The sequence below is a fragment of the Saimiri boliviensis genome, chromosome 4, assembly GCF_048565385.1.
Source record: "Saimiri boliviensis isolate mSaiBol1 chromosome 4, mSaiBol1.pri, whole genome shotgun sequence".
Taxonomy (NCBI): domain Eukaryota; kingdom Metazoa; phylum Chordata; class Mammalia; order Primates; family Cebidae; genus Saimiri; species Saimiri boliviensis.
Window position 1 is genome coordinate 40338307 of NC_133452.1, and position 24768 is coordinate 40363074.

Consider the following 24768-nt stretch of genomic DNA (forward strand, 5'->3'; position numbering starts at 1 on the left):
GCCCAGGCAGTTCTTGAACTCCTGGGCTCAAACAATCTGCCCACCTCGGCCTCCCAACATGTTGGAATTACAGGGCATGAGCCACTGCGCCCAGCCTAAAAAAATTTCTTGTCTACCTACAAAGTAGTATTAATTCACCTGGTGGTATTAATTCATCTTCTCACTCTTTCAGTCATCAAGTTGTACCAAGCCTCATATCCATCAACAAAATGCCTTTTATCTTCACAGACATTCGATCAGTGCAGTGCAGACAGGCTTCAAATCTCAAACTCACACAAGGGCAAATTTACTTTTAACAGATGTATATTCAAAAATTAAAAAGCAAAACAAATTGCTCCTGGCAAGTTCAGACTCCCTCAAGGAAAGGACAGAGTAAAAATGTCAGGGAGCAGTACTAAGTCATTCATGACTAAAGCCCATGTACTGAACTGAACCAAGCAACACATTAGAAATATGGAGGGTCTACTGGCCCCACCATTTTTATTCCTTCTAACTCCAGGCACCATAGAGAGAGAAATGACTAAATCTCTATTTTAATAGCTGCTGTCAAGAGTTTTTCTCTGTAGGGCTTATTTCAGCAGTTCCTGGTGGTAATATATGGCATTTTCCTGATTAACAGCCATTTTATAACCAGTGTAATTGACCACAAATCAGAGAAATGTCATAATGTAGCAAGAAAACATTCCCATCTCCGTCATAGCCTTGGCTTGGTTTTCTAGAGGAATTATTACTTCAGTAGTTTGTGGGTTTCCATTACTTTAAATAATGTACTACCTGAACTACAAAAAAAAAAAGACATTTAAACTAATGAACATTTCTATCTCCTAACCCTTTCTACCATGCTTTTCTTTAGATTTCCCTTTCTTTTAGAAAAAACATGCCTAAACATAATTTTTTCTCTTTATTTTTATAATATCAGTGTTTATGGGGAAATAGAGGCAAGGGCAGGACTTGGGGGAGCATGAGGTGATTAAGGCACTCAGCTCAGGTGCAAAATTTAAAGGTGCATTAAACCATTCTGCAGCCAAGATAAAAATATTTTAATGCAGTATGTAAAAAACTAAAATTATGCAATAAACAAGATACATGATGAACAAATTTGATCTCCATTATAAATGACTCTTTAATAGTACAATCCTTTGGACTGTGTACTACAGGCAAAATAAAACTCCTTACATACATAATTCTGAACAGCAAATAGCTCTTATTGCAATCTGAAGAGTGACTGAAGAAAGCTAAAACCTGTGTTCCTATTGGACAAGTGGACTCAATCTTCATTTTTATAATACCGGTGTCTGTGGGGAAACAGAGGCAAAGGCAGGGCCCTGGTATTATTAAAATCTTAAAGACAGGATTGGTTCCTGCACTCGCAGGACTCACCTCACTCCCTTCCTCCCCCCGGCCCTGGGCAAGGGTGTGAGATAAGAAGTGACCGCAAAGTCATGGGGTTGAATACACTTGTCTAATAGAAACACAGGTTTTGGCTTTTTATAGCCATTCTTCAGATTGTAATAAGAGGTACTTGCTGTGCAGAATTAGGTATGTAGGGAGTTTTATTTCACCTGTAATACACAGCCCGAAGAACTGTACTATTAAAATGTTACTTATAATGGAGATAGAACTCATAATTCTATATCGGCCTCTACTGAGACCAAAACATGCCAAATATAAATGATTTTTAAACCTCTTTTCTTTCTGAGATAACACCAACACTACCAATTGTAAAAAACAAGTATTTCCTCATTTGAGCTGGCCACTATTATGCATATTAGAAATACACAGTTAACAAAACCCCATGTCTTTCCTCGAGAAGATGAAATGCCAAAAATATATACATCCATTATGCATCAATAAAATATTTTTTTAATTTAAAAAAAGATGGAATATTAATTAGTCCATGATTGCGGTGGTTTGACAAGTCTATAAGATAAGTACACCAGAGAGAGGGCATGCAAATCAGATGATGTGTTAGGTTTCATGGAAATGATGGTATTTGAACTAAATCCTGAAGGTCTGGGAGAAAGCAGTTAGACAAAGAAGAGAGATGAAGGATGAGGCATTCCAAGGGGAAGAAATAATACTGAAAACATGAAAGCTTGGAATAGTAGCATGTTTGGGAGGAATAATGAATACTTAGGTAAGGTTGGGAAGACAGATACGAGACAGAAAATGGTAGGGAATAAAACTGGGGAGCGAAACAGCTGGCAACTCAAATGAGAAACAAGAGATACATGCATGAGATAATAAATGTAATGGCTCGTATAGAAAGCAGCCATGTTTAATGATATATTCTTAACACAAAACCCATAATATAGCAGTAGATATTTTGTGCATTTTGACCCTTGCATAAGAAATAAAATACAAGAAAAATGTATTTAGGGCCGGGCATGGTGGCACATGCCTGTAATCCCAGCACTTTTGCAGGCCGAAGTGGGAGGACTGCTTGAGGTCAGGAGTTCAAGACCATCCTGACCAACATGATGAAACCCTGTCTCTACTCAAAATAAAAAAAAAATAGCTGGCATGGTGGCATACATCTGTAATCCCAGATACTCAGGAGGCTGAGGCAGGAGAATCACTTGAATCTGGGAGGCAGAGGCTACAGTGAGCCAACATCACACTACTGCACTCCAGCCTGGGTGACAGAGCAAGACTTTGTCTCAAAAAAAATGCATTTAATTTTTTTTTCTTTTTAGAGACAGGGTCTTACGCTTTCACCCAGGCTGATGTACAGCAGTGTGATCACAACTCACCGTAACTTCAAACCCCTGGCCTAAAGTGATCCTTCTGCCTCAGCCTTCCAAGTAGGTATGCCCATGAGCTCACACTGACACACCTGGCTAAATTTTTAAAAAATGTTTTGTACAGAAAGGATCTTGCTATGCTTCCCTGACTGGCCTCAAGAGATCCTCCTGCCTCAGCCTCCCAAAACACTGGGCTCACAGGCATGAACCACTATGGATGCCTGGGTTTGATACTCTTAAAAACTTATTATGCTAAAAGTTACTACACATTAGATGCAGGTGAAGTGATGCTATAGAAATAAGACTTACAGATTATGAAATATTACCCCAGATGAAGTGAGATAGGTAGATAAAATTTATAAAACTAGTGAGAAGGTTTACCTGCATTAAATAGATTATAGAATCATCACAAAAATCATGCTAAAGAAATTATATTCTCCAATAGTGTGATAGAATACCTTATCAGTAACAACACAATTAACTGGAATGTAATAAAAATTATGGCCACACTGACCTTTTACATCATTTGCTAACTTCTTGGCTTCATTAAGAATCCTGAAGCTTTTCTGAAGAGAGCCTTTGGCATCTTCCTTTAATAAACCCCGAGGACCTGTTGCCTGTGGACAGAAAAACCAAAGTAATACATCTAAAACCATGGAATAATGGAGTGAAGGGATCCAGAAGGCAGTAGGCACAAAGAGTTTCCCTTTGGGAAAGCGTTCCAGGCTGCAGATACAGAACTGTAAATTATTAGCACATGTTTGGTAGTTACAGTTAGGAGATTGTTTATTATGATATGAGAAGATCTAGAACAAATTTCTTGGGAACTTCAATGTTTAGGGAGTAGGTAGAGAAAGTGGAGCTGACAAGGTGACTGAGAGTCCAGAGAGGAAAAGGAGAAATGTGGAGAGCGTGACATTATGGAAATTAAGAGATGCAGAAGTGACTCAACGCATGATGACTGGCAGTGTTGCAAGGATGTAACCGATCAGTATTATCACGTGCTGCAGAAGTCAAACAAATGAAGAACTAAACACATCCCCTGCCTTTATCCCTAAGCAAATTTCACTCTAGTTGTGGAGGGAGAGGGGAGCATTTCCTGTACCTCTCAAGTGCTGAAATAAGAAAGAACACTGCTCCTTTTAAAAAATGCATCTTAAAGCAGTATGGCAAAACACAATCTTCTAAATGACAATCTCTGAGCCACAATTATCTTCAAGCAAAGATATATTTGTTTAGGCTTAGATTTAAAAAGGTGACACAAAGTTAATAGAATGATACGTAAAAGGAATGTTTAACTTCAATGTCTAGTTACCCATTTTAATAGTGTTTGCTCCTTAGCAATCATTACATAATTCACATATGCCAAGAGATAAATCAAATAGAATCTTATGTGTAAATTTTAAATTGGAAAAGTATTGCAAGTGCAAAAAGCGCTGGAGAATGCTAAATACTTATTGTTGAAGATATAAATCTGAACTCAGATGATCACAGGCAGAGCACTCATTAAAGGCATCTGCACTGCCTTAGTTACATTATTTTTATTAGTCACATTCTTTGAACATTAAACTAGAAAAAATTGCAGAACTTGGTATGGCTGTGGTCAAATTTATTTTAATGTATTATTCTAACAGCTTTCAGGTAAATAATCGATTGCTCATAGAACAGATTGATTGTACACTACTATGACATCCACAAAAAGATATATTGGAAACATCTACATAAATAAAAAGGACACTGAACATAGTTCTTACAAAAGACAACCTTGGCAAATTATTCTCCAGAAAACTGAAGAATGTTTTCCACTGGGAAAACAGGAATTCCATTTCTACAGTTCCCTTGGGAATTAGATACAGTAACATCACGTAAGTGTCATTTATCTTGGAAAAAAAAGTGTCAAAATTAATGGCAAAGATACAATGCACTTTAACTCACAAAGTAAGCCTCAGGTCACCCACTCAGATTCTAGATTTATTCCAAATTTACAGATTGTTTTTAATTCCTTGCTTATAGGTTTTCCAAATCAAAACAGTTAAGAGACAGGAAATTACAATGAAAGAAAGTGTAACGATTCTCTAAACAGACACATGAAAACAGTAGAAGTGACAGCTGACAATATGTCTGACAATGAGCAAAGAGAAGAGAAACTCTAAAAAGTGAAGAGAATAATTTTTTAAAGTTCAAGAATCTGAGCCAATTTGGAAAGAGATAAAATGTATAGAGATAAAGTAGGTCTCAGTAGATGCCAACCTTATTGTAGTAAAATAACCAGGGATGATAATACAATCCTGAATCATCAAGATAATATGGGTCATTTATAGTACTCGATAAAACTAGACAAAAAAAGAAAGAAAAGAAAAAAGAAAATAGCTTTCCCCAGAGCCTTGGTGAATGCTTTTTGTAAGAATATGATTTGAGAACCATTTAAAAGTCATAATTTTAAAGCTAACCTCAAGTGTGCAAAGTGAGGTACAGGATAAAACTAGAGAGAGAAGGTTGATTTGCTGGGCATAAGAAAATAAAAGGAATAGCATCAGTGGCAAATTGGATATATAAAATGTGGTACATATATACCATGAAATACTATGCAGTCATCAAACGAATGCAATCACGTCCTTTGCAGGAACATGAATTGAGCTGGAGCCCATTATTCTTAGCAAACCAATGCAGGAACAGAAAGTCAAATGCCGCATATTCTCACTTATAAGTGGGAGCTAAATGATAACATATGGAGACAAAGAGGAGAACAATATACACTGGGGCCTATTTGAAGGTAGATAGTGGGAGGAGGGCAAGAATCAGAGAAATAACTATTGGGTAGTAGGCTTAGTTCATGCGTGTCGAAATCTGTACAACAAACCTCCATGATAAGAGTTCATCTATATAACAAACTCACATGTGTACCCTTGAACCTAAAATACAAATTTCAAAAATTAAAAAAATTTAAAAATTTTTAAAAAAGAAAATGAAGGGAATAGGTAAGAGAGAAAAGAGGAATATGGCCCAAACAACAGTAAGAGGCTAAAATCTGAGCTGTGGAAATTGTGAAGGGACAATGACTAGAGGTGACCAATACTTTCTAATATTTTTATTGAGGTAAAACTAGCATAAATAAATCGTGCATAGTTAAAATCTACAACTGGATAAGTTTTGAATATATACACCCATGAGATCATTACCACAACCTTGGTAGAGGATACATCCATCATTCCTTCTGAATATCTTCCTTCTATCCTTCCTTCTCTTCCCTCTGGTTGCTTTCCATCACTGTCGGTTTGCATTTCAGAGAATTTATATAAACAGAATCATTCTGTATGTACTCTCTTTTTGTCTGGCTTCTTTCACTCAACATAGTTTGGACATGTTGTCTGAAACATGTCTAAACATGATCCTTTTGATTGGTAAGTAGTATTTCATCATATGGATATATATACATCTGTACAATTTTTTGGGTGAACACTTACCATCATTTATCTTGGAGTGAATACACAAAAGCAGAATGCCTGGATCATACAGTAATTTGTGTTTACATTTTAAAGAAATTATCAATCTGTTTTCTAAAGCATATGCAGTATTTATATTGCCACCATCAGTGTATGAAGTTCCATTTGTCTACATCTTTGTTGATACTTGGTATAACCTTCTTTTAAAGTTTTAGACATTCTAATTGGTTATCATTTTGGTTTTATTTTGTGTTTTCCTTATGACTTATAACGTTGAGTTTGCCCACATCTTTGTGAATATTCAGGATAGCCTGTCTTATAAAATTTTAGACATTATAATTGGTCATCATTTTGATTTTGCTTTGTGTTTTCCTTATGAAAACACCTTTTTTGGTGACATATTTGTTTTATTTATTTATTTACTTACTTTTTAACTGTACTTTAGGTTCTGGGGTACATGTGCAGATCATGCAGTATTGTTGCGTAGGTACACGCATGGCAATGTGGTTTGCTGCCTCCAACCCCTTGTCACCTACATCTGGCATTTCTCCCCGTGTTATCCCTCCCTGACCTCCCCACCCCCTGCTGTCCCTCCTTGGCCCACCCCAACAGACCCCAGTGTGTGATGCTCCCCTCCCTGAGTCCATGTGTGCTCATTGTTCATCACCCACCTATGAGTGAGAACATGTCGTGTTTGATTTTCTGTTCTTGTGTCAGTTTGCTAAATATGATGGTTTCCAGATACATCCATGTCCCTGCAAAGGACACAAATTCATCATTTTTTATGGCTGCATAGTATTCCATGGTGTATATGTGTCACATTTTCCTTATCCAGTCTATTGTTGAAGGGCATTTGGGTTGGTTCTAGGTCTCTGCTATTGTAAACAGTGCTGCTATGAACATATGTGTCCATGTGTCTTTATAATAGAATGATTTATAATCCTTTGGGTATATACCCAGTAATGGGATTGCTGAGTCAAATGGAATTCCTATTTCTAGGTTCTTGAGGAAGCACCACACTGCTTCCACAATAGTTGAACTAGTTTACACTCCTACCAACAGTGTAAAAGTGTTCCTATTTCTCCACATCCTCTCCAGCATCTGTTGTTTCCAGATTTTTTAAATGATCACCATTTTAACTGGCATGAGGTGGTATCTCAATGTAGTTTTGATTTGCATTTATCTATAGTCAGTGATGATGAGTATTTCTTCTTATGTTAGTTGGTCTCATATATGTCTTCTTCTGAAAAGTGTCCGTTCATATCCTTTGCTCGCTTTTGGATGGGTTTGCTTGTTTGCTTTTCTTCTTGTAAATCTGTTTTAGTTCTTTGTAGATTCTGGATATTAGCCCTTTGTCAGATGAGTAGATTGCAAAAATTTTTTACCATTCTGTTGGTTTCCAGTTCACTCTAATGATTGTTTCTTTTGCTGTACAGAAGCTCTGGAGTTTGATTAGGTCCCGTTTGTCTATTTTGGCTTTTGTTGCCAATGCTTTTGGTGTTTTAGTCATGAAGTCCTTGACTATGCCTATGTCCTGAATGGTTTTGCCTAGGTTTTCTTACAGGATTTTTATGGTGTTAGGTCTTATGTTTGAGTCCTTAATCAATCTGGAGTTAATTTTAGTGTAAAGTGGCAGGAAGGCGTCCAGTTTTTCTGCACACTGCTAGCCAGTTTTCCCTCCAGGGCCTCTATTCTGTTCCATTGGTCTACATCTCTGTTTTGGTACCAGTACTGTGCTGTTTTGATTACTGTAGTCTTGTAGTATAGCTTGAAATAAGATAGCGTGATGCCTCTGGCTTTGGTTTTTTTTTTTTACTTAAGATTGTCTTGGCTATGTGGGCTCTCTTTTGGTTCCATATGAAGTTTAAGGTGATTTTTTTCCAGTTCTGTAAAGAAGGTCATTGGTAGCTTGATGGGGATAGCATTGAATCTATAAATTACTTTGGGCAGTATGGCCATTTTGATGATATTAATTCTTCCTAACCATGAGCATGGAATGTTTTTCCATTTGTTTGTGTTCTCTCTTATTTCCTGGAGCAGTGGTTTGTAGTTCTCCTTGAAGAGGCCCTTTACATCCTTTTTTAGTTGTATTCCTAGATATTTTATTCTCTTTGTAGCAATTGTGAGTGGGAGTTTGCTCATAATTTGGCTCTCTGTTAGTCTGTTATTGGTGTCTAGAAATGCTTATGATTTCTGCACATTGATTTTGTATCCTGAGACTTTGCTGAAGTTGCTTATCCGTTTAAGGAGATTTTGGGCTGAAATAATGGGGTCTTCTAAATATATAACCATGTCATCTGCAAATAGAGACAATTTGACTTCCTCTTTTCCTAATTGAATATCCTTTTTTTTTTTCTTGCCTAATTACTCTGGCTAGAGCTTCCAATACTAAATGGAATAGGAGTGGTGAGACAGGGCATCCTTGTCTAGTGTTGGATTTCAAAGGAAATGCTTCCAGTTTTTGCCCATTCAGTACAATATTGTCTGTAGGTTTGTCATAAATAGCTTTTATTGTTTTGAGATATGTTCCTTTGAGACTTAGTGTATTGAGAGTTTTTAGCATAAAGAGCTGTTGAATTTTGTCAAAGGCCTTCTCTGCATCTATTTTTGTCTTTGGTTCTGTGACTTGCATATGTTGAACCAACCTTGCATCCCTGGAATGAAGCCTCCTTGATTGTGATGGATAAGCTTTTTGATGTGCTGTTGCAATCAGTTTGGCAGTGTTTTATTGAAGATTTTTGCATCTATGTTCATCATGGATATTGGCCTGGTTTTCTTTTTTTTGTTGAGTCTCTGCCAGGTTTTGGCATCAGGATAATGTTGGTCTCATAAAATGATTTGGGAAGAATTCCCTCTTTTTGGATTGTTTGGAATAGTTTCAGAAGGAATAGTACTAGCTCCTCATTATACATCATGTAGAATTCAGCTGTGAACCTGTCTGAACCTGGACTATTTTTGGCTGGTAGGCTATTAACTGCTGACTCAACTTCAGCCCTTGTTATTGCTCTATTTAAGGTTTCAACTTCTTCCTGGTTTAGGCTTGGGAGGGTGCAAGTGTCCAAGAACTTTTCCATTTCTTCTCGGTTTACTGGTTTATGCACATAGAGTTGTTTGTAGTAATATCTGATGGTAGTTTGTATTTTTGTGGAATCAGTGATGATATCCCCTTTATCAATTTCTATTGCATTTATTTGATTCTTCTCATTTTTTCTTTTTTATTGATCTGGCTAGTGGTCTATTTTGATGATCTTTTCAAAAAATCAGCTCCTGGATTTATTAATTTTTTGAAGGGTTTTTTTTGTGTGTGTCTGCTTCAGTTCTGCTCTGATCTTAGTTATTTCTTGTCTCCTGCTAGCTTTTGATATATATATTTTTTTGATCTTGCTCCTCTTTCAATTTTGATTGATAGGGTGTCGATTTTAGATCTTTCCTCACTTCTCATGTGGGCATTTATTGCTATAAATTTCCCTCTAGACACTGCTTTAAATGGGTTCCAGAGATTCTGGTACATTGTGTCTTCTTTCTCGTTGGTTTGAAAGAACATCTTTATTTCTGCCTTCATTTCATTGTTTATCCAGTCTACATTCAGGAGCCAGTTGTTCAGTTTCCATGAAGCTGTGTGGTTCTGAGTTAGTTTCTGAATTCTGAATTCTAGTTTGATTGTCTTGTGGTCTGAGAGACTGTTTGTTTTGATTTCCATTCATTTGCATTTGCTGAGGAGTAATTTACTTACAATTATGTGGCCAATTTCAGAGTAGGTGCAATGCAGTGCTGAGAAGAATGTGTATTATGTGGATTTGGGGTGGGGATTTCTGTAGATTTCTCTGTTAGGTCCACTTGGTCCAGATCTGAGTTCAAGTCCTGGATATCTTGGTTAATTTTCTGTCTCGTTGATCTGTCTAATTTGACAGTGGAGTGTTAAAGTCTCCCACTATTTTTGTGTGGGAGTCCAAGTCCCTTTCTAGGTCATTAAGAACTTGCTTTATATACGTGGGTCCTCCTGCATTAGGTGTGTACATATTTAGGATCATTAGCTCTTCTTGATGCATTGATCCTTTTACCATTATGTAATGCCCTTCTTTGTCTCTTTTGATCTTTGTTGGTTTTAAGTCCATTTTATCAAAGACCAGAATTGTAACTCCTGCTTTTTGGTTTTTTTTGCTCTCCATTTGCTTGATAAATCTTCCTCTATCCCTTTATTTTGAACCTATGTGTGTCCTTGAATGCGAGATGGGTTTCCTGGATACAGCACATTGATGGGTTTTGACTTTTTATCCAATTTGCCAGTCTGTGTCTTTTGATTGGGTCATTTAACCCTTTTACATTCAAGGTTAATATTGTTATGTGTGAATTTGATCCTGCCATTTTGATGCTAGCTTGATTTTTTGCCCATTGGTTGACGCATTTTTTTTCAATGGTCTTTACCATTTGGTACATTTTTGGAGTGGCTGATACTGGTTGTTCCTTTCCTTGTTTAGTGCTTCTTTCAGGAGCTCTTGTAAAGCAGGCCTGGTGGTGATGAAATCTCTCAGCAATTGCTTATCTGTAAAGAATTTTCTTTCTCCTTCACTTATGAAGCTTAGTTTGGCTGGATATGAAATTCTGGTTGAAAGTTCTTTTCTTTATGGATCAAATATTGGCCCCCACTCTCTTCTGGCTAGGAGGGTTGCTGCAGAGAGATCCACCATGAGTCTGATGGGCTTCCCTTTAGGGGGAACCCGACCTTTCTCTCTGGCTGCCCTTAGCATTTTTTCCTTCATTTCAACCCTGGTGAATATGGCAATTATGTGCCTTGGGGTTGCTCTTCTTGGGCAATATCTTTGTGGTGTTCTCTATATTTCTTGGACTTGAATGGTGGCCTGGCTTGCTAGGTTGGGGAAGTTATCCTGGATAATATCCTGAAGAGTGTTTTCCAGCTTGCAGTCATTCTCTCCATCACATTTGATAGGTACACCTATAGAATGTAGATTAGTTCTTTTCACATAATCCCATGTTTCTTGGATGCTTTATTCATTTCTTTTAACTCTTTTTTCTCTATTATTTTCTTCTTGTTTTATTTCACTGAGTTGATCTTCAATCTCTGATATCCTTTCCTCTGCTTGGTCCATTTGACTATTGAAACTTGTGTATGCTTCGTGAAGTTCTCATGCTGTGTTTTTCAGCTCCATCAAGTCATTTATATTCTTCACTAAGCTGTTTATTCTAGTTAGCATCTCATCTAACCTTTTTTCTAGGTTCTTAGTTTCTTTGCATTGGGTTAGCACATGTTCTTTTATTTCTGAGAATTTTGTTATTACTCACCTTCTGAAGCCTGTTTCTGTCAATTCCTCAGATTTATTCTCCATCTATCTTTGATCACCAGCTGGTGAGGAGTTGTGATCCTTTGGAGGAGAGGCATTCTGGTTTTTGGTGTTTTCATACTTTTGCGCTGGTTTCTTCCCATCTTAGTGGCTTTATCTACCTGTGGTCTTTGTAGTCAGTGACTTTTGGATGGGGTCTCTGAGTGGATGTCCTTTTTGTTACTGATGAAGTTATTTCTTTCTGTTTCTTAGTTTTCCTTCTAACAGTCAGGCCCCTCTGCTGCAGGATGCTGGAGGTCCACTCCAGACCCTGCTTGCCTGGGGATCACCCATGGGGGCTGCAGAACAGTAAAGGTTGCTGCCAGTTTCTTCTTCTGTTATCTTTGTCCCAGAAAGGTACCAGCCAGATGCTGGCCTGAGCTTTCTTTTATGAGATGTCTCTTTGTGTATAGGAGGGTAGGGGAGCTGTTTGAGGAGACAGTCTATCCCTTATAGGAGCTCAAATGTTGTGCTGGGAGCTCCGTTGTTCTGTGCAGAGATGCTGGGCAGGTACTTTTAAGTCTGCTTCAGTGGAGCTCATAACTGCCTCTTTTGCCAGGTGCTTTGTCCTAGGAAGGTAGGCTTTATTTATAAGAGTCTGTCATGCTGCTGCCTTTTTTCATACATGCCCTGCCCCACATGGAGTAGTCTAGTCACAGTCTGCCAGCAGAGTTGCTGCTGAGCTGCTGCAGGGTCTGCCCAGCTGCTGTGTGAACTGCCTCAGTAGTGGTGGTCACCCTTCCCGGCACTGAGCTGGCGGGTCCAGCTGCTGCTTGCTGGGAAACTCTCAATGCAGAGTGTTTCAGATTGCTTGTTTTGTGGGGTTGGTATCCGTCAAGCCAGATCACTTGGTTCCCTGTCTCCGCCCCCTCCCTCTCAGTTGAATGGGCAGGCGGCTCTGTCTCCCAGGTGTTCCAGGCACCAGTTGAAAAGGCCCCCCAGATTTGTGTGAGTTTCTGTAAGTCAAACCGGCACTGGCTGAAACCACCATGCTGAAAACTCATGGCACTTTTCGGCCCAGGAATCTCTTCATCTGTGGGCAGTGAAAATTTGTTTGGAAATGTGGTGGGCACTCACCCTCTATGCTGTTCTTGCTGGGAACTGCACTCCAAAGCTGTTCCTATTTGGCCATCTTGGATTGATAATTGGTGATGTATTTGTTTAAATCTTTCATTTGGTTATTTGCTCTTATTTTTGAGTTTAAAGGATATATGTGAATAATCTGGATACAAGTCCTTTATCCGACAGGTAATTTGGAAATGTATATTCTACTTGTTTGTTGTTATCTTCCAATTTTTTCAAAAGGGTTTTTTCAAAGGAAAGAAGTTCTCAATTTTGATGAAATTTAAGTTGTTATTATTTTTTTTTTCCTTTTGAGGATATGTGTTTGTTGTTATATTTAAGAATCTTTGCTTTATCCAAGATCACAAAGATTTCTCGTATATATTTTTAGATGTTTTATATTATTATGTTTTACAGTTAGTTGTAAAAACATCTGTTTTGAGTTAATTTTGGAGTATGGTGCAAGATACAGACTGAAGTTCATTTTTTTGTTGTTCATGGATATTCAATTCCTCTAGTAGAATTTGTTAAATATATCTTGTATTGTTTTTGTATTTTTGTCAGAAATCATTTGAACATACATGTCTGGATCTATATCCGGACTCTTTAATCTGTTCTAATAATCTGTTTGTTAGTATTGATACAAACACCATGCTTTCTGATTACCATAGCTTGGTAGTAATTATTAAAGTCAGGTAGTGTAAGCTTTCCAACATTTTTATTCTTTCCTATTCCATGTGAATTCTAAAATTCAATAACCTGTGAATTTTAGAAAAAAACCTTGCTAGGATTTTTACTGGGATTTCATTGAACGTGTACATCAATACATATAAAACTAAGATTACAGGAATATTGAATCTTTTGATTTATGAACATGATATATCTCTTGATTGATTTAGGTCTTCTTTATCTCCAGAGTATCCATTGTAGGGGTCATTCACATTTTTAATGCTACTGTAAATTGTATTCTTTTAATTTCAACTTCCAATTTATTTTTGCCAGTCTTTAAAATGATTGATTTTCACATATTTATGTTATATCTTATAAAATTGGTAAGCTCACTTATTAGTTCTAGTAACTTTTTTAATGGATAACTTTTTATTTTATGCTTTTTAAACTCTTTCCTTTATAGAGATGGGGTCTTGCTATGTTGCCCAGCTAGTCTTAAAACTCCTGGCCTCAAGTGATCCACCTGCCTCAGCTCCTAAAGCTATAGGGTTACAGGCATGAACCACCAGGAATTTATGCTTAGACTTCTGTAGTATCTGTGAATAAAAACAATTGTACTTATTTTTTAATCTGGGTGCCATTTATTTCCTTTTTCTTGCCCATTGTACTGACTCGCATCTTTACTACAATGTTAAATGGAAGTGATGGAAACAGATATCCTTGCTTGTTCCTAATCTTAGTCTTTTGCTAAGTATGATTTTAGCTGTAAGTTTTTCTTTCTTTCTTTCTTTCTGTCTTTCCTTCTCTCTTTCTTTCTTTCTTCTTCTTTTTTTTTTTTTTTTTTTTGAGGCAAAGTCTTGCTCTGTCACCTAGGCTGGAGTGCAGTGGCAAGATCTCGGCTCACTATCTTTTTAAAAATAAGTTTCTATAGTGATCAGGTAGTAAAGTTCCCCTACTCTTAGTAGGCTGTTTTTAAAAAATAGATGTTGTATTTTGTCAGATGCCTTTTCTGTATCAATTGAAGTGATTATATATAGTTTGTTATACGGTAAATTGCACTGACTAATTTCAAATATTAAACCAATCTTACATTCCTGGGATTAATCTCATTTAGTGATAATGTATAATCCTTTTAATAAATCATTAGATTTGATTTGTTATAACTTTGCCATGAACTTTTCCACCTATGTTCATGAAGGGATATTTTTCTATAACATAATTTTCTTTTTAAAAAATATCTTTGACATTGGCATCAGAATTAATACTGGCTTTGCAGAATGAGGTTGAATATATTTTCTCCTCTTTAATTTTCTGAGTTATTATTGCTTCATTAAATGTTTTGTGGAATTCACAAGTAAAGTCATCTGGAACTGAATTTGTGTGTGTGAAGGTTTTGAATTACAAACTAAATTCTCTAATGATCATAGAACAATTCAGATTATTTATTTGTTAGCAGGTTTTGGTAGTTTGTGATTTTCAAAAAATTTGCCCTTTTTATTCAAATTGTTGAATTATTGCCATAAAGTTGTTCATAATATTCTTTTAACATCTTTTACTATCTGCAGAAGTTCTTGTGATTTCACCTCTTGTATTCCTGATATTGGTAGTTGGTGATGTTTCTGATTTTTTTTTCTGATTAGTCTGGCTGGATGATCATCAATTTACTGATTTTCCAGTGGGCTCTTGCACCTTCATCCAGGAACATGACAACCCTGACTGAAGGCTATCTACTGATATAGACCTCCTGTTGCTAATTTTCTATCTTCTTGCATTTCTGAATATCACCTGCTCTTTGCCTCCAGGCAGTTTTTCCTTTTCTGTTTTTTAGGACATCCATAATTTCTTCCTTTATCCTTAGTCAACCACTCCTTGCTCAGATGAAAGGAGGCAGGTAACATATATAGGAGTGTAGAAGATATAGTAGAAATAGTATAAGGAAAGGTAGGGAGGCGGGGAATTTTGATGCATGTATGTGAGAGCAATTATTTCCACTACCTAAGACTGTAGGGTTCGTCAAGGGCAATGTGGAGAAGTAAGGCTATTAGACAGGTCAGAGGCAATTTCTGAAAGATTTGAATGTGTGATTAAGGAAACTGGGCAATGAGCAATTTGCAGACATCGAAAGTTCTGAGTAGAAGAATGTAATCAGTGCTGTAGTCCACGAAGATGAATGGGGCAGCCGTGTGGGAGAAAAGGAGCCATCAGTGTTTTATTGTAATAGGATAGGCCAGAGAAAAGAGAGTAAGCACCTCATGCAAGCACCATGGAATTGAGAGGTTAAAATCAAGAGATTTGGAGGAAAAGACATGCCTCAATGTTTCAAAAAGCTCTCTAAAATATTAAAGAAAAGAGCTTATGGCATACAACTGTCAGTTATAAGCAGACTGCCAGCAATCCAGGTTTAAAGGACAGGCTTTTCATATGATAAGGGAATGGAAAACACTAACACGTTATGGGTGAAAAGCACCGTTTTGACTCACTGGAATTTGGAGAGAACCTTTTCCAGCGTTGCTTGGTAAGTTATTGAAGCACATCAACAATATCAGGACAGGTGATGAAGCAGCATTTCTAAGCTAATTATACTTTATACATATTCATAAGCATCACATCTGAGTTCCTGAGCTGTGTCTACAGCATATGTGAAATATAAATTAGATTCTTAAGAGTTGTAGGATATTCTGTTTCTTGCTTTTTAGAGTGGTTTTTTTTTTTAAACAATAAGTTCTTGGTACTCTCTGTCTGTGCCTATATACAGACACATATTCATACATATGGATATAGAAGTTATATAAAAATTTCAACTATATCATGCAAAACAGTCTATTTTATGTAAGTTGCTACATGTTTTTATTGGTTAGTAATTGTGAAAATGTGAGATAATTTAAAATGTCATTATACTAGGAAAAAATGAAATTATAAAGTCTATTGAGATTCAACAGATGACTTGGCATTTAATTGCATTTTAATACATGTTAGTTTTCCTCTTCCTATTATTTATTAAATATTCATAATTACTCTTGTTAAAGCATACTGCCATTGATTAATAGATAAGTGAATTGATTTATTTACCTAATAAAACTTTTTAGTTGTCTCAAGTACCAAATATTCAACATGGAAAGACTATGTCTTCCCTGATGGAACTGGAGTAGAGGGAAGGGGAAAGGCAAACAAATTTATTCACTTATAAAAAAAAGACAATCATTACCATAATGGAACACAGAAATGCCTAGATGTTTGGCTGTCAGAGGAGGCTTTGTTGGAGGAGGGAGGTGTGATAGCGAGACCTGAAGCCAAGTAGAGTTTATCAGGCTGACTAACCTGTTTCCCAGTGATCTGTTTTCTAAACAAGCAAGTCTAAAAGTTATTGTTTATATTGCTTTCTATATTATTCTTTTCTTCCTAAATGTTCCTCAAATTACTTTTTTATTAGAGATGAATTTTTTGAATTCATTGAAAGAGTTGGCTCTCAAGGAAGATGTAAAATATTTATTTTCTGTTTCTGTTTGTGTTTATTTTTTAAAGACAATAGTAACTAAAAATTCATCAACATGGTTTATGACTTATTCTATTACTCTCTCTTTATGAAATAATTTAGTTTAGAAGTCCTAAACATTTCTGCAGGGGTTAATGTGCCAAGATAATAGGAAACTTAGGTGATTTGAAATTTACAATATTTTTAATAAAGAAAGCTGTTCAAAATGTGCAGGGATATATTTAAGGGTTAGTGATTGGTTGCAATGTGTTTATGTGAAGTGTGTAACAGAAGAAATTTAGAGTTTGTTATGTTAGACTACAAATGAAAATGAAGGATAATGTTCTTACTATAATAAATTCTCAGAATAAATGGTGGAATCTAGTTTAATATACATTAAAAATCATATTTTTGAGAATATTTTAAAAACTATGTATGTGATGTTAATTGATATAGTAAGTTAAAAAGCAGTTACATTAATATCACCCATTTGTACAAAAACAATTTGCATAGGAAAAGATATGGGTAGATATACAAAGATATTACAAAAGTAATATTTATTATATAATAATAAATATAATATAAAAATAATAATTATATAATAATTATTTGTATGCACATTTTATATTTTCTCCTGCCTGTCTGTATTTCCTATTTTCTATAATGGAAATAACCTGCTGTTATAATAATTTTTAAAATTATACACAATTTTAAAATAAGAAAATCACTATGCATCAATTTTTAAGGTGCTTTATGTAACACTATTTTTAAGTACTATAGGTTATTAAAATTAAATGATGAGTAAAAGATGAGTCAAGAAACAAGCCAAAGAGGTGGCCTTGTCAAAAATCTGTTAAAAGGTTGTAGGTCCCTGGCATTGCATAGTGTATCCTAGGGTGGTATATGGACTAGATGAATCTCTGTCAAGATTGAAGGCAACTGAGCATGCAAAGGAGACTCAGAGGTTAAATAGGACATCCCCTAAATTGCTCATCATAATTTAAAATTTATGAGTGTTAATTTTTAGCTTGATGGGAACACCAAGAAAGACAATCAAGGGAACATTCAAAAATATATAGCTAAGTAAGAATGAGTTTTCCCCAATTACAGTGTGACAGCCAGAATTATTCAGCACCTATACATACCACTAGATTGCTGCAGTGAGACAGACATTGGACTAGCAGCTGGTCACTAGCAGTGAGGTGGGCAGATACCACAAGGAGTCTTAGTTTTGCATAAAGGTAATGGACATATGCCTATTGAGTTAGATACCATTCTTAGAGGGCTTTGAGTTTTCCTTTTAGTTAATGTCCAGCATCAAATCCAACATAACAATCTCACCTTTTGATTATTCTACTTAGGGGTAGAAATTGTAAAGAGTAGATAGAATGACATCAAGAGCAATGTTGCCTTGAAGAAAATTAGATCAGACTTAGACTTCACTATGGCATTGTTCAAAAGAGTTTCTGACTGATGACACAAACCCTGAGACGTCTATCATTTTATGCCCTGAACTTTTAAATACATTTAATATTGGGTCAAAAAGTTTGTTTCTCTGTTTCCAATAGATTTTTGTAAAAAATTATTGACCCAAATGAGAGTATCATGTACAGAGAAAAAAAAAATCACTAAAGCCAGTGTGGCTGTGGCTTTGCTAAGAGAGTAGATTTCAAGTGTTCTCAACACACACAAAAAATGATTAGTGTGTGACGTAGTGCGTATTTTTAAATAGCTCAATTTAGTCCTTCCACAATGTATACATATTTTACAGCATCGTGTTGTACGTGATAAATACATACAACTTTTATCTATCTATTAAAATAAATACATCCTGAAAATTAAGTTCTAAACTTTGGAAACTATACTTACTATAGGAATTAAGCCAATGGAGGAATCAGAACAGACTGCACAATATGTCTTTAAAAGATATAATTAACATTTTAGGTGACACAGCTAATTACATAGATAATATGTATTGATTTTGGAGCCAGATCATCTAATTCCCAAATTCTGACCTGGTAGCATCTTCCCTCAATTTGATTAAAAGGTTCCAGAATACAACTTGAACCTAATTCTGATCAATTTAAAAAAATACTCCTATATGACATCACATTCACTGACATTTACACATGATCTCAAACTAAGTAGCAAAAGAAAGTAATTTAATTTACTTTTACTTTGAATTTTTTTATTCTGTTCAACTTCCATATCTCTTAGGGTAATATAAATATCTAATGAATTCTGAAAATCTGGACTATCATAGCCATTCCAGATTTCGAGCATCAGAATTTGGAGATGGGAGGGACAATTTTTATTTGGTGATCATCTGTTGTACACCAGGCATACCTAGATAAAAATCATGGAATATTCAGTGTGAAATAGTGAAAGACAGAAACACTCAAGACCTTTAGGAATATCCATATTTCTGCTCCCTGGGGAGGGAAAATCTATTGTCTGCCTAAATTTTAATTCTGAAGACTTTCTTTTCTAAGAAAAGGAAATAGGAACAAAACAAAACACCACAGTCACCAAGGAGTGAAAACAGACAGCAGGCCATGAAAACTCTTTTGAGAGCAAGAGGGTCTCAGTCATGGCAGTGGCAGCCTGTCTGGCTTTGTGCTCCACAGAGCCGGTGGGAGCCAGGAACAGGTGGGAGCCATATTCCCTTCCAAGTTGAAAAGGAGGAAGTCCTGCCCACCTGGGTGCAGCTGCAGCCACCCAGCCAAGCATCCCTACGCTCTCAGTCCCCCTCCCTTCCCCCACAGGCTGCCTGGCTTTTCCCTGCTCTCAGAGCAAAGTTGAGGCTGTTGCAACCCAGCTGCATGTGTACATGCTCAGGGCAACACTGACACTCTAGCCCCCTGCGACCTTGGCCCCCTCTGGATTTTGGGTGCCAAGGAGCACAGGAGGGAGGCCAAGTGGGAGTTGTGGGTGGCTCTGCATGGGCCTGAAGGTAATCTCATCATGAACAGCCTGGGTGCCAGGTTGGCAGTGGCAGAAGGCAGACAGGCTCCTGGGTGGCAAGGGATAGGTCCCTGGTGAAGCCCCACCTTCAAACCAGGGACTGCCTCAAGGTTGGGGGCTGGGCTGTCAGTTCCACAAACTGGAGTGAAAACTTCTGTGCTTTTCTGGGGCCCCCTCATGGCCACCCTTGGACCAATTAGCATACACTTTCTCCCCTCTGAAGCCCATAAAACCCCAGACTCAGCCAGACTTGGGCAGATGACAGGATGATCTACCTGTGGATAGGAGATACCCACTGTGGGTCTCCCCGCTGTTGAGGGTGTGGCACAGATGCTGGGGTTACCTGCCTGTGGAAAGAAGTTACTCATTTCAGGTCTCCTGAGAGTTATACTGTCATTCAATAAAGCACCTCTTGTCTCACATTCAGGAAGAATGAGGTATGCAGACAACTGGAGGTTGTCTGCATACCTCATTCTTCCTGAATGTGAGACAAGAACTCGGGACCCCTGAATGGTGGGAATGAAAGAGCCCTAACACAAACAGGGCAGAAACACATCCCTTTCCCCCCCACTCACCAGGTCGACAGCAACGAGCAGGAGAGAAGAGCTGTGGCTCCTTGGGGATCCCAGACCTAAGGGCTCCCTGAGCCCGGGCTATGACATCCTCTTTGCGACTCTATGGTTCCCGGCATCTCCAAGGTTCTGGGTGCCACTGCATTCCCTGGTGCCGCTTGCTTGCAGTATTCCTGGTTTAGCCAGAGCCTTACATGGAGCCAGCACTTGGAGCTGCCCAGCCCACCACAGCTGGCATGCCTAGCTGTGCACAGTGGCTGGACCCCATGCTCACTCACACACCTCTCTCCACTCTGCCCCTGAATCACCCTTGGCAGGCATGGAATCCAGAACAGTAGTGGTACTGTGAGCCGAGTGCAGCCTCCCAGGTTGAGTGGGCAGAATGAGCCCAGTGGACCTGAGCAAAACTCGGGCAAAGGCGCCACTGGGCACAGAGGTTTTCAGCTGGTGAAGCAACACCCCAAGGATAGTGTGACACCAGAACTTCCCATATACAAGCCCCTGCATGCTGGGGCTGTGCAGTCTGTGTAGGGCCCAAAGGGTCTGGCTCTGGACGGTGGTTCCAGGGAATGGCTCACCATGCTGTGTGCCCTGGCATATCTAGCCCAGTGGCTACACAACTCCTCCCAAGACTGCATGAGGCTCCCAAGCACATCTTTCCCATAGAGAAAGCAAAATATACAATAAGAAAACAAACAGCTCCTCAGAAATACAGATTAAATCATTTAAAATTTGAATTCTGAGCAAAAGACAGTTTTCAGAAAACAGTACCAAGTAAAACAGAGTGACTATTCAGGGGAGATCAGTGGGGAATAAAACTATGATGGAGTAAAGAGAAGATGATCAAAGAAAGTACATAATTTTAGCAAACAAATCTTCCCTTTCAACAGGGTTGGCACCCTTTCCTAGCCACACCACCACAGGCCTTTTATTTTCTTGTGAGATGAGGTCTTGCTCTGTCACCCAGTTTGGAGTGCCGTGGCATGATCTCAGCTCACTGCAGCCCTGACATCCTGGGCTCAGGGGATCCTCCCACCTCAGCCTCCTGAGTAGCTTGGATTATAGGCATGTGCCACCATGCCTGGCTAATTTTTGTATTTTTAGTAGAGATGGGGTTTCACCATGTTGCCCAGGCTGGTCTCAAATTCCTGGGCTTAAGTGATCTTCCCACCTCAGCCTCTCAAAGTGCTGGGATTACAGGCATGTGTAACTGCACCAGGCTACCCTAGTTATTTAGATTGTTCCTGCCCCTCAATCTTTTGTAATTACTGCACCCATAACTTGCACTATAAGGTATACACCGGAAAGGAGATAGAAAAAATTTGAAGAAGGCCGGGCTTCAGAAAGAACAGGTAAGGTAGAGAATGAGAACCAGTTGTGAGAATGAAAAGGAATGATTAACTGCAAGTTATTTTATGGAACAGAATACCCCTTCTCTCCTGCACAGAGCCACTGGCAATTAAGCATCAACTGCCCCGCTGAAAAAAAAATCAAAGGGAGTCCTTTAAGGAATGAAATGACTCCAGAGAAGGGACTTCTGTATTCTGCTATGGAACAATTATGGTTATAGATAAAATGTAAATGTTATTGACTATTACAATATCAAAGTTAAAGAGGTAGAAGCTGAGAGGAGGAGGAAAAAAGGAAGCTAAAGGGAAAGATAAGGACACAAATAGCTTCCTCTGAAAGGTTGTCGAGTCTATCATTTACACAGGAGATAACACTCAGTATATTTACTTAGGTTAAAACAAATAAAGAATCTAAACAGTATTGAACCTATATTGGGAAATTGATGGGTGGGAAAGTGTGACGTGATAGTCTCTAAGTGAACTACATCTTCATTATAGCAGTAATTAAATAGATAATGCTTCACTTAATGAAATACGTGATGGCACAATATTATTAAGAGATATAGGAAGAGAAGAAATATTTGAAAGATTTAGAATGGTTGATCTTGGAGCTGGAAGCTTAGTCAAAAGAAAAGTTAGGTCAGGAGATTGTTGCTTGCAATTATAAGCCTCTGATAATTTAAAAGAAATTAAAACATGCATGCATCATGAATTTCAAAAAAGGAAGAAATGTAGAAGCTCTTGTTGGTATAAAGGATGAGGGTTGTTGTTTCATTTCCAGACCCATTTTAGACCTATTATCTTTATTTTTTTAAGACAGATTTTTTTTGCAGGACTGAATTTCTATGTCCTCTTAAGTTCATTTTGGTTAAAATATTTAAGTAGGAAATAATTTAAGTATATAGATAAGATTAGAAGTTAACACAGACACCTCTATTCCCGTCATCCATATCTGACAAATCTCAATGTTTTACTGTATATTTCCAGATCTTTAAAATATGTACATTTGAATTGAGTTTTATAATATTGCATTTATAGTTTCCCTTTGTGTTTAAGTAACTGGCCTATAGTTTTTCTTTGTAGTACTGTCCTCCATAGGATTTGCCCTCAAGATTGTATCAGCCTCATAAAATAAGCTGAGGAAATACTTCTTCTTTTTCTATTCTTTGGAACAAATTGTATAAGGGGTCATTGACATTTTTGTAGATGTTGTTATTTTGTTGTATTAACTACTGATTCAATTTATTTAATGATTGTAGTTCTCAGGTGTACTATTTATTTTTGAGTAAATTTTGCTCTAAACCTATTGTTCATGTCATGTAAGTATTCAAATGTGTTTGAATAATGTTGCTTATACACTCCAATACATCTATTTTTATTTTTCAATCTATACTGTGTCTACATTCATTACTGATCCTATTCATTTGTGTCATCTTTGTTTGCTTAATTGTTCTTGTCTTCTGTTTATTTGCTAGTTTATTCTAAGAATCAGCTTTCTGTTTTGTCAACCCTGCCTAATGCTTTTCCTTAGGTCATTAATTTCTGCTTTTATTTTTATTTCTTTCTGTGCACTTTTTTAGACATCTTGAGCAGAAACTTTAGATAATTAGTATAATTATATCTAATATCTGCATTCTGAACTCTACGTTTTCTTATTGGTACCATTTTATTTGCACACACAAATTCTGATGTGAAGTTTTCTTTCCATTATGTTATTAAATACTTTGTAAGTTTAAACTGTGCTTTTTCTTAAACCATGGATTACTTTGAAGTGTGTTTTTATTTTGAAACTTTTTTGTGACTTGTTTTTTGCCAATTTCTAATTGTATTGCATTATGATAATTGCATTATGATAATTGTATTGCATTGTGTATTGCATTATGCATCTAGATGCTATTGGATCACTAGGATTTGCGGATACTCGCTTTATGATCTAGGTTGTGGTCCTTTGTTCATGAGTTACTTCATCTAGTGGGGCATGTAGAATTAATTATCAAGTTTGTTTAAGGTACTTTTAAAATCTGTGTCTCTTTGTTTCACCTATCAGTTTTTAAGAGAGATGTGGTAGAATCACTCCCTATTATTATAAATATGAAAATGTTCTCATTCTGATACATTTATTTATCCATAGACTTTGTTATTATGACCTGAAGGGTCATAATATCTTAGTCTTCCTTGTTCCTTTTATTCTATCATGATCACTTTCTTAATCCCTAATAACTCTTTAAAAAAAAATTACAGCCTTTCTGATTGCTATTAATAGTAGCATACCAGCTTTCTTCCAGTTAGAGTTTCCATAGTGTAACTTACCTCCCGTTTTCACTCTTTCTGTTTCCCTAAGATCTGTGGTATTTGTGTGAGTCATATATAGATGCATGCCTTTGTTTTAGACATTTTAATCCAATATGAAAATCACTGTAACCTAACTGTTAATTTTAATGTTTGCATTTATTATGAAGACAACTTGAATCAAAGATAGTTAGTGCTTGTGAAATATCCTATGTGCCTCCTACTTTTCCAGGCCTCCCTTACAGCTAGCTTGGGGCCTGTGGCTACTTCTGGTCGATGACTTAGACCAGACATGGTCCAGGCCACATGAGCCAATATGGTAGGAGTACGCATGTCTCTTCCTTTTTATTCTCTTCCCTGCCCTGGGAGCTACATGGTATGGTGTCACTACAAGACGCAAAAGGTGGCAAAACTCACATTAGATTGTGATGTGAGACTTAAACTTGAATTATGTTCATCATGTGAGATTTCAGGGCTATTTTTGAGGCAGCTGGTGATACTTACCCTGACTGTTGTATTTGGATTTAATTACATTATATTTTATAGTTACTATTTGTTTCTGTTTTTCTTTTTTCTTTTTCTTTCTTTCTTTCTTTTTTTTTTTTTGCCTTTTACAGAACTGATTGATTCCCCTTCACATGTCTCTATTTTTCTCTCTCTTTCTGCTTGTTTGGAATGCATAGCTGTTTGTGCTGGTTAATTTAACTTGGCTAGGCTATGGTACCCAGATTTTGGTAAAAACGGCAGTCTAGATGTTGCTGTGAAGGTATTTTTAGGTGTGATTAACATTTAAGTCAGTAAACTTTAGGTAAAGCAGGTCATGCCTCTGTGATGTGGGGGAGCCTCATCCAACAGTTGGAGACCT

At 37.1% G+C, this 24768-nt stretch overlaps 1 protein-coding gene across 7 annotated transcripts in view; it reads right to left on the reverse strand.

The window, feature by feature from the left end:
• The window catches only part of LAMA2 (laminin subunit alpha 2), a 625652-nt gene that overhangs the window by 89728 nt on the left and 511156 nt on the right, over positions 1–24768 (reverse strand). For all 7 annotated transcript variants that reach the window (XM_074397494.1, XM_074397493.1, XM_074397490.1 and 4 more), the window contains one exon: positions 3259–3361. In XM_074397494.1, coding sequence (XP_074253595.1) covers positions 3259–3361 — 103 coding nt within the window. The remainder of the gene's footprint in view (positions 1–3258; positions 3362–24768) is intronic.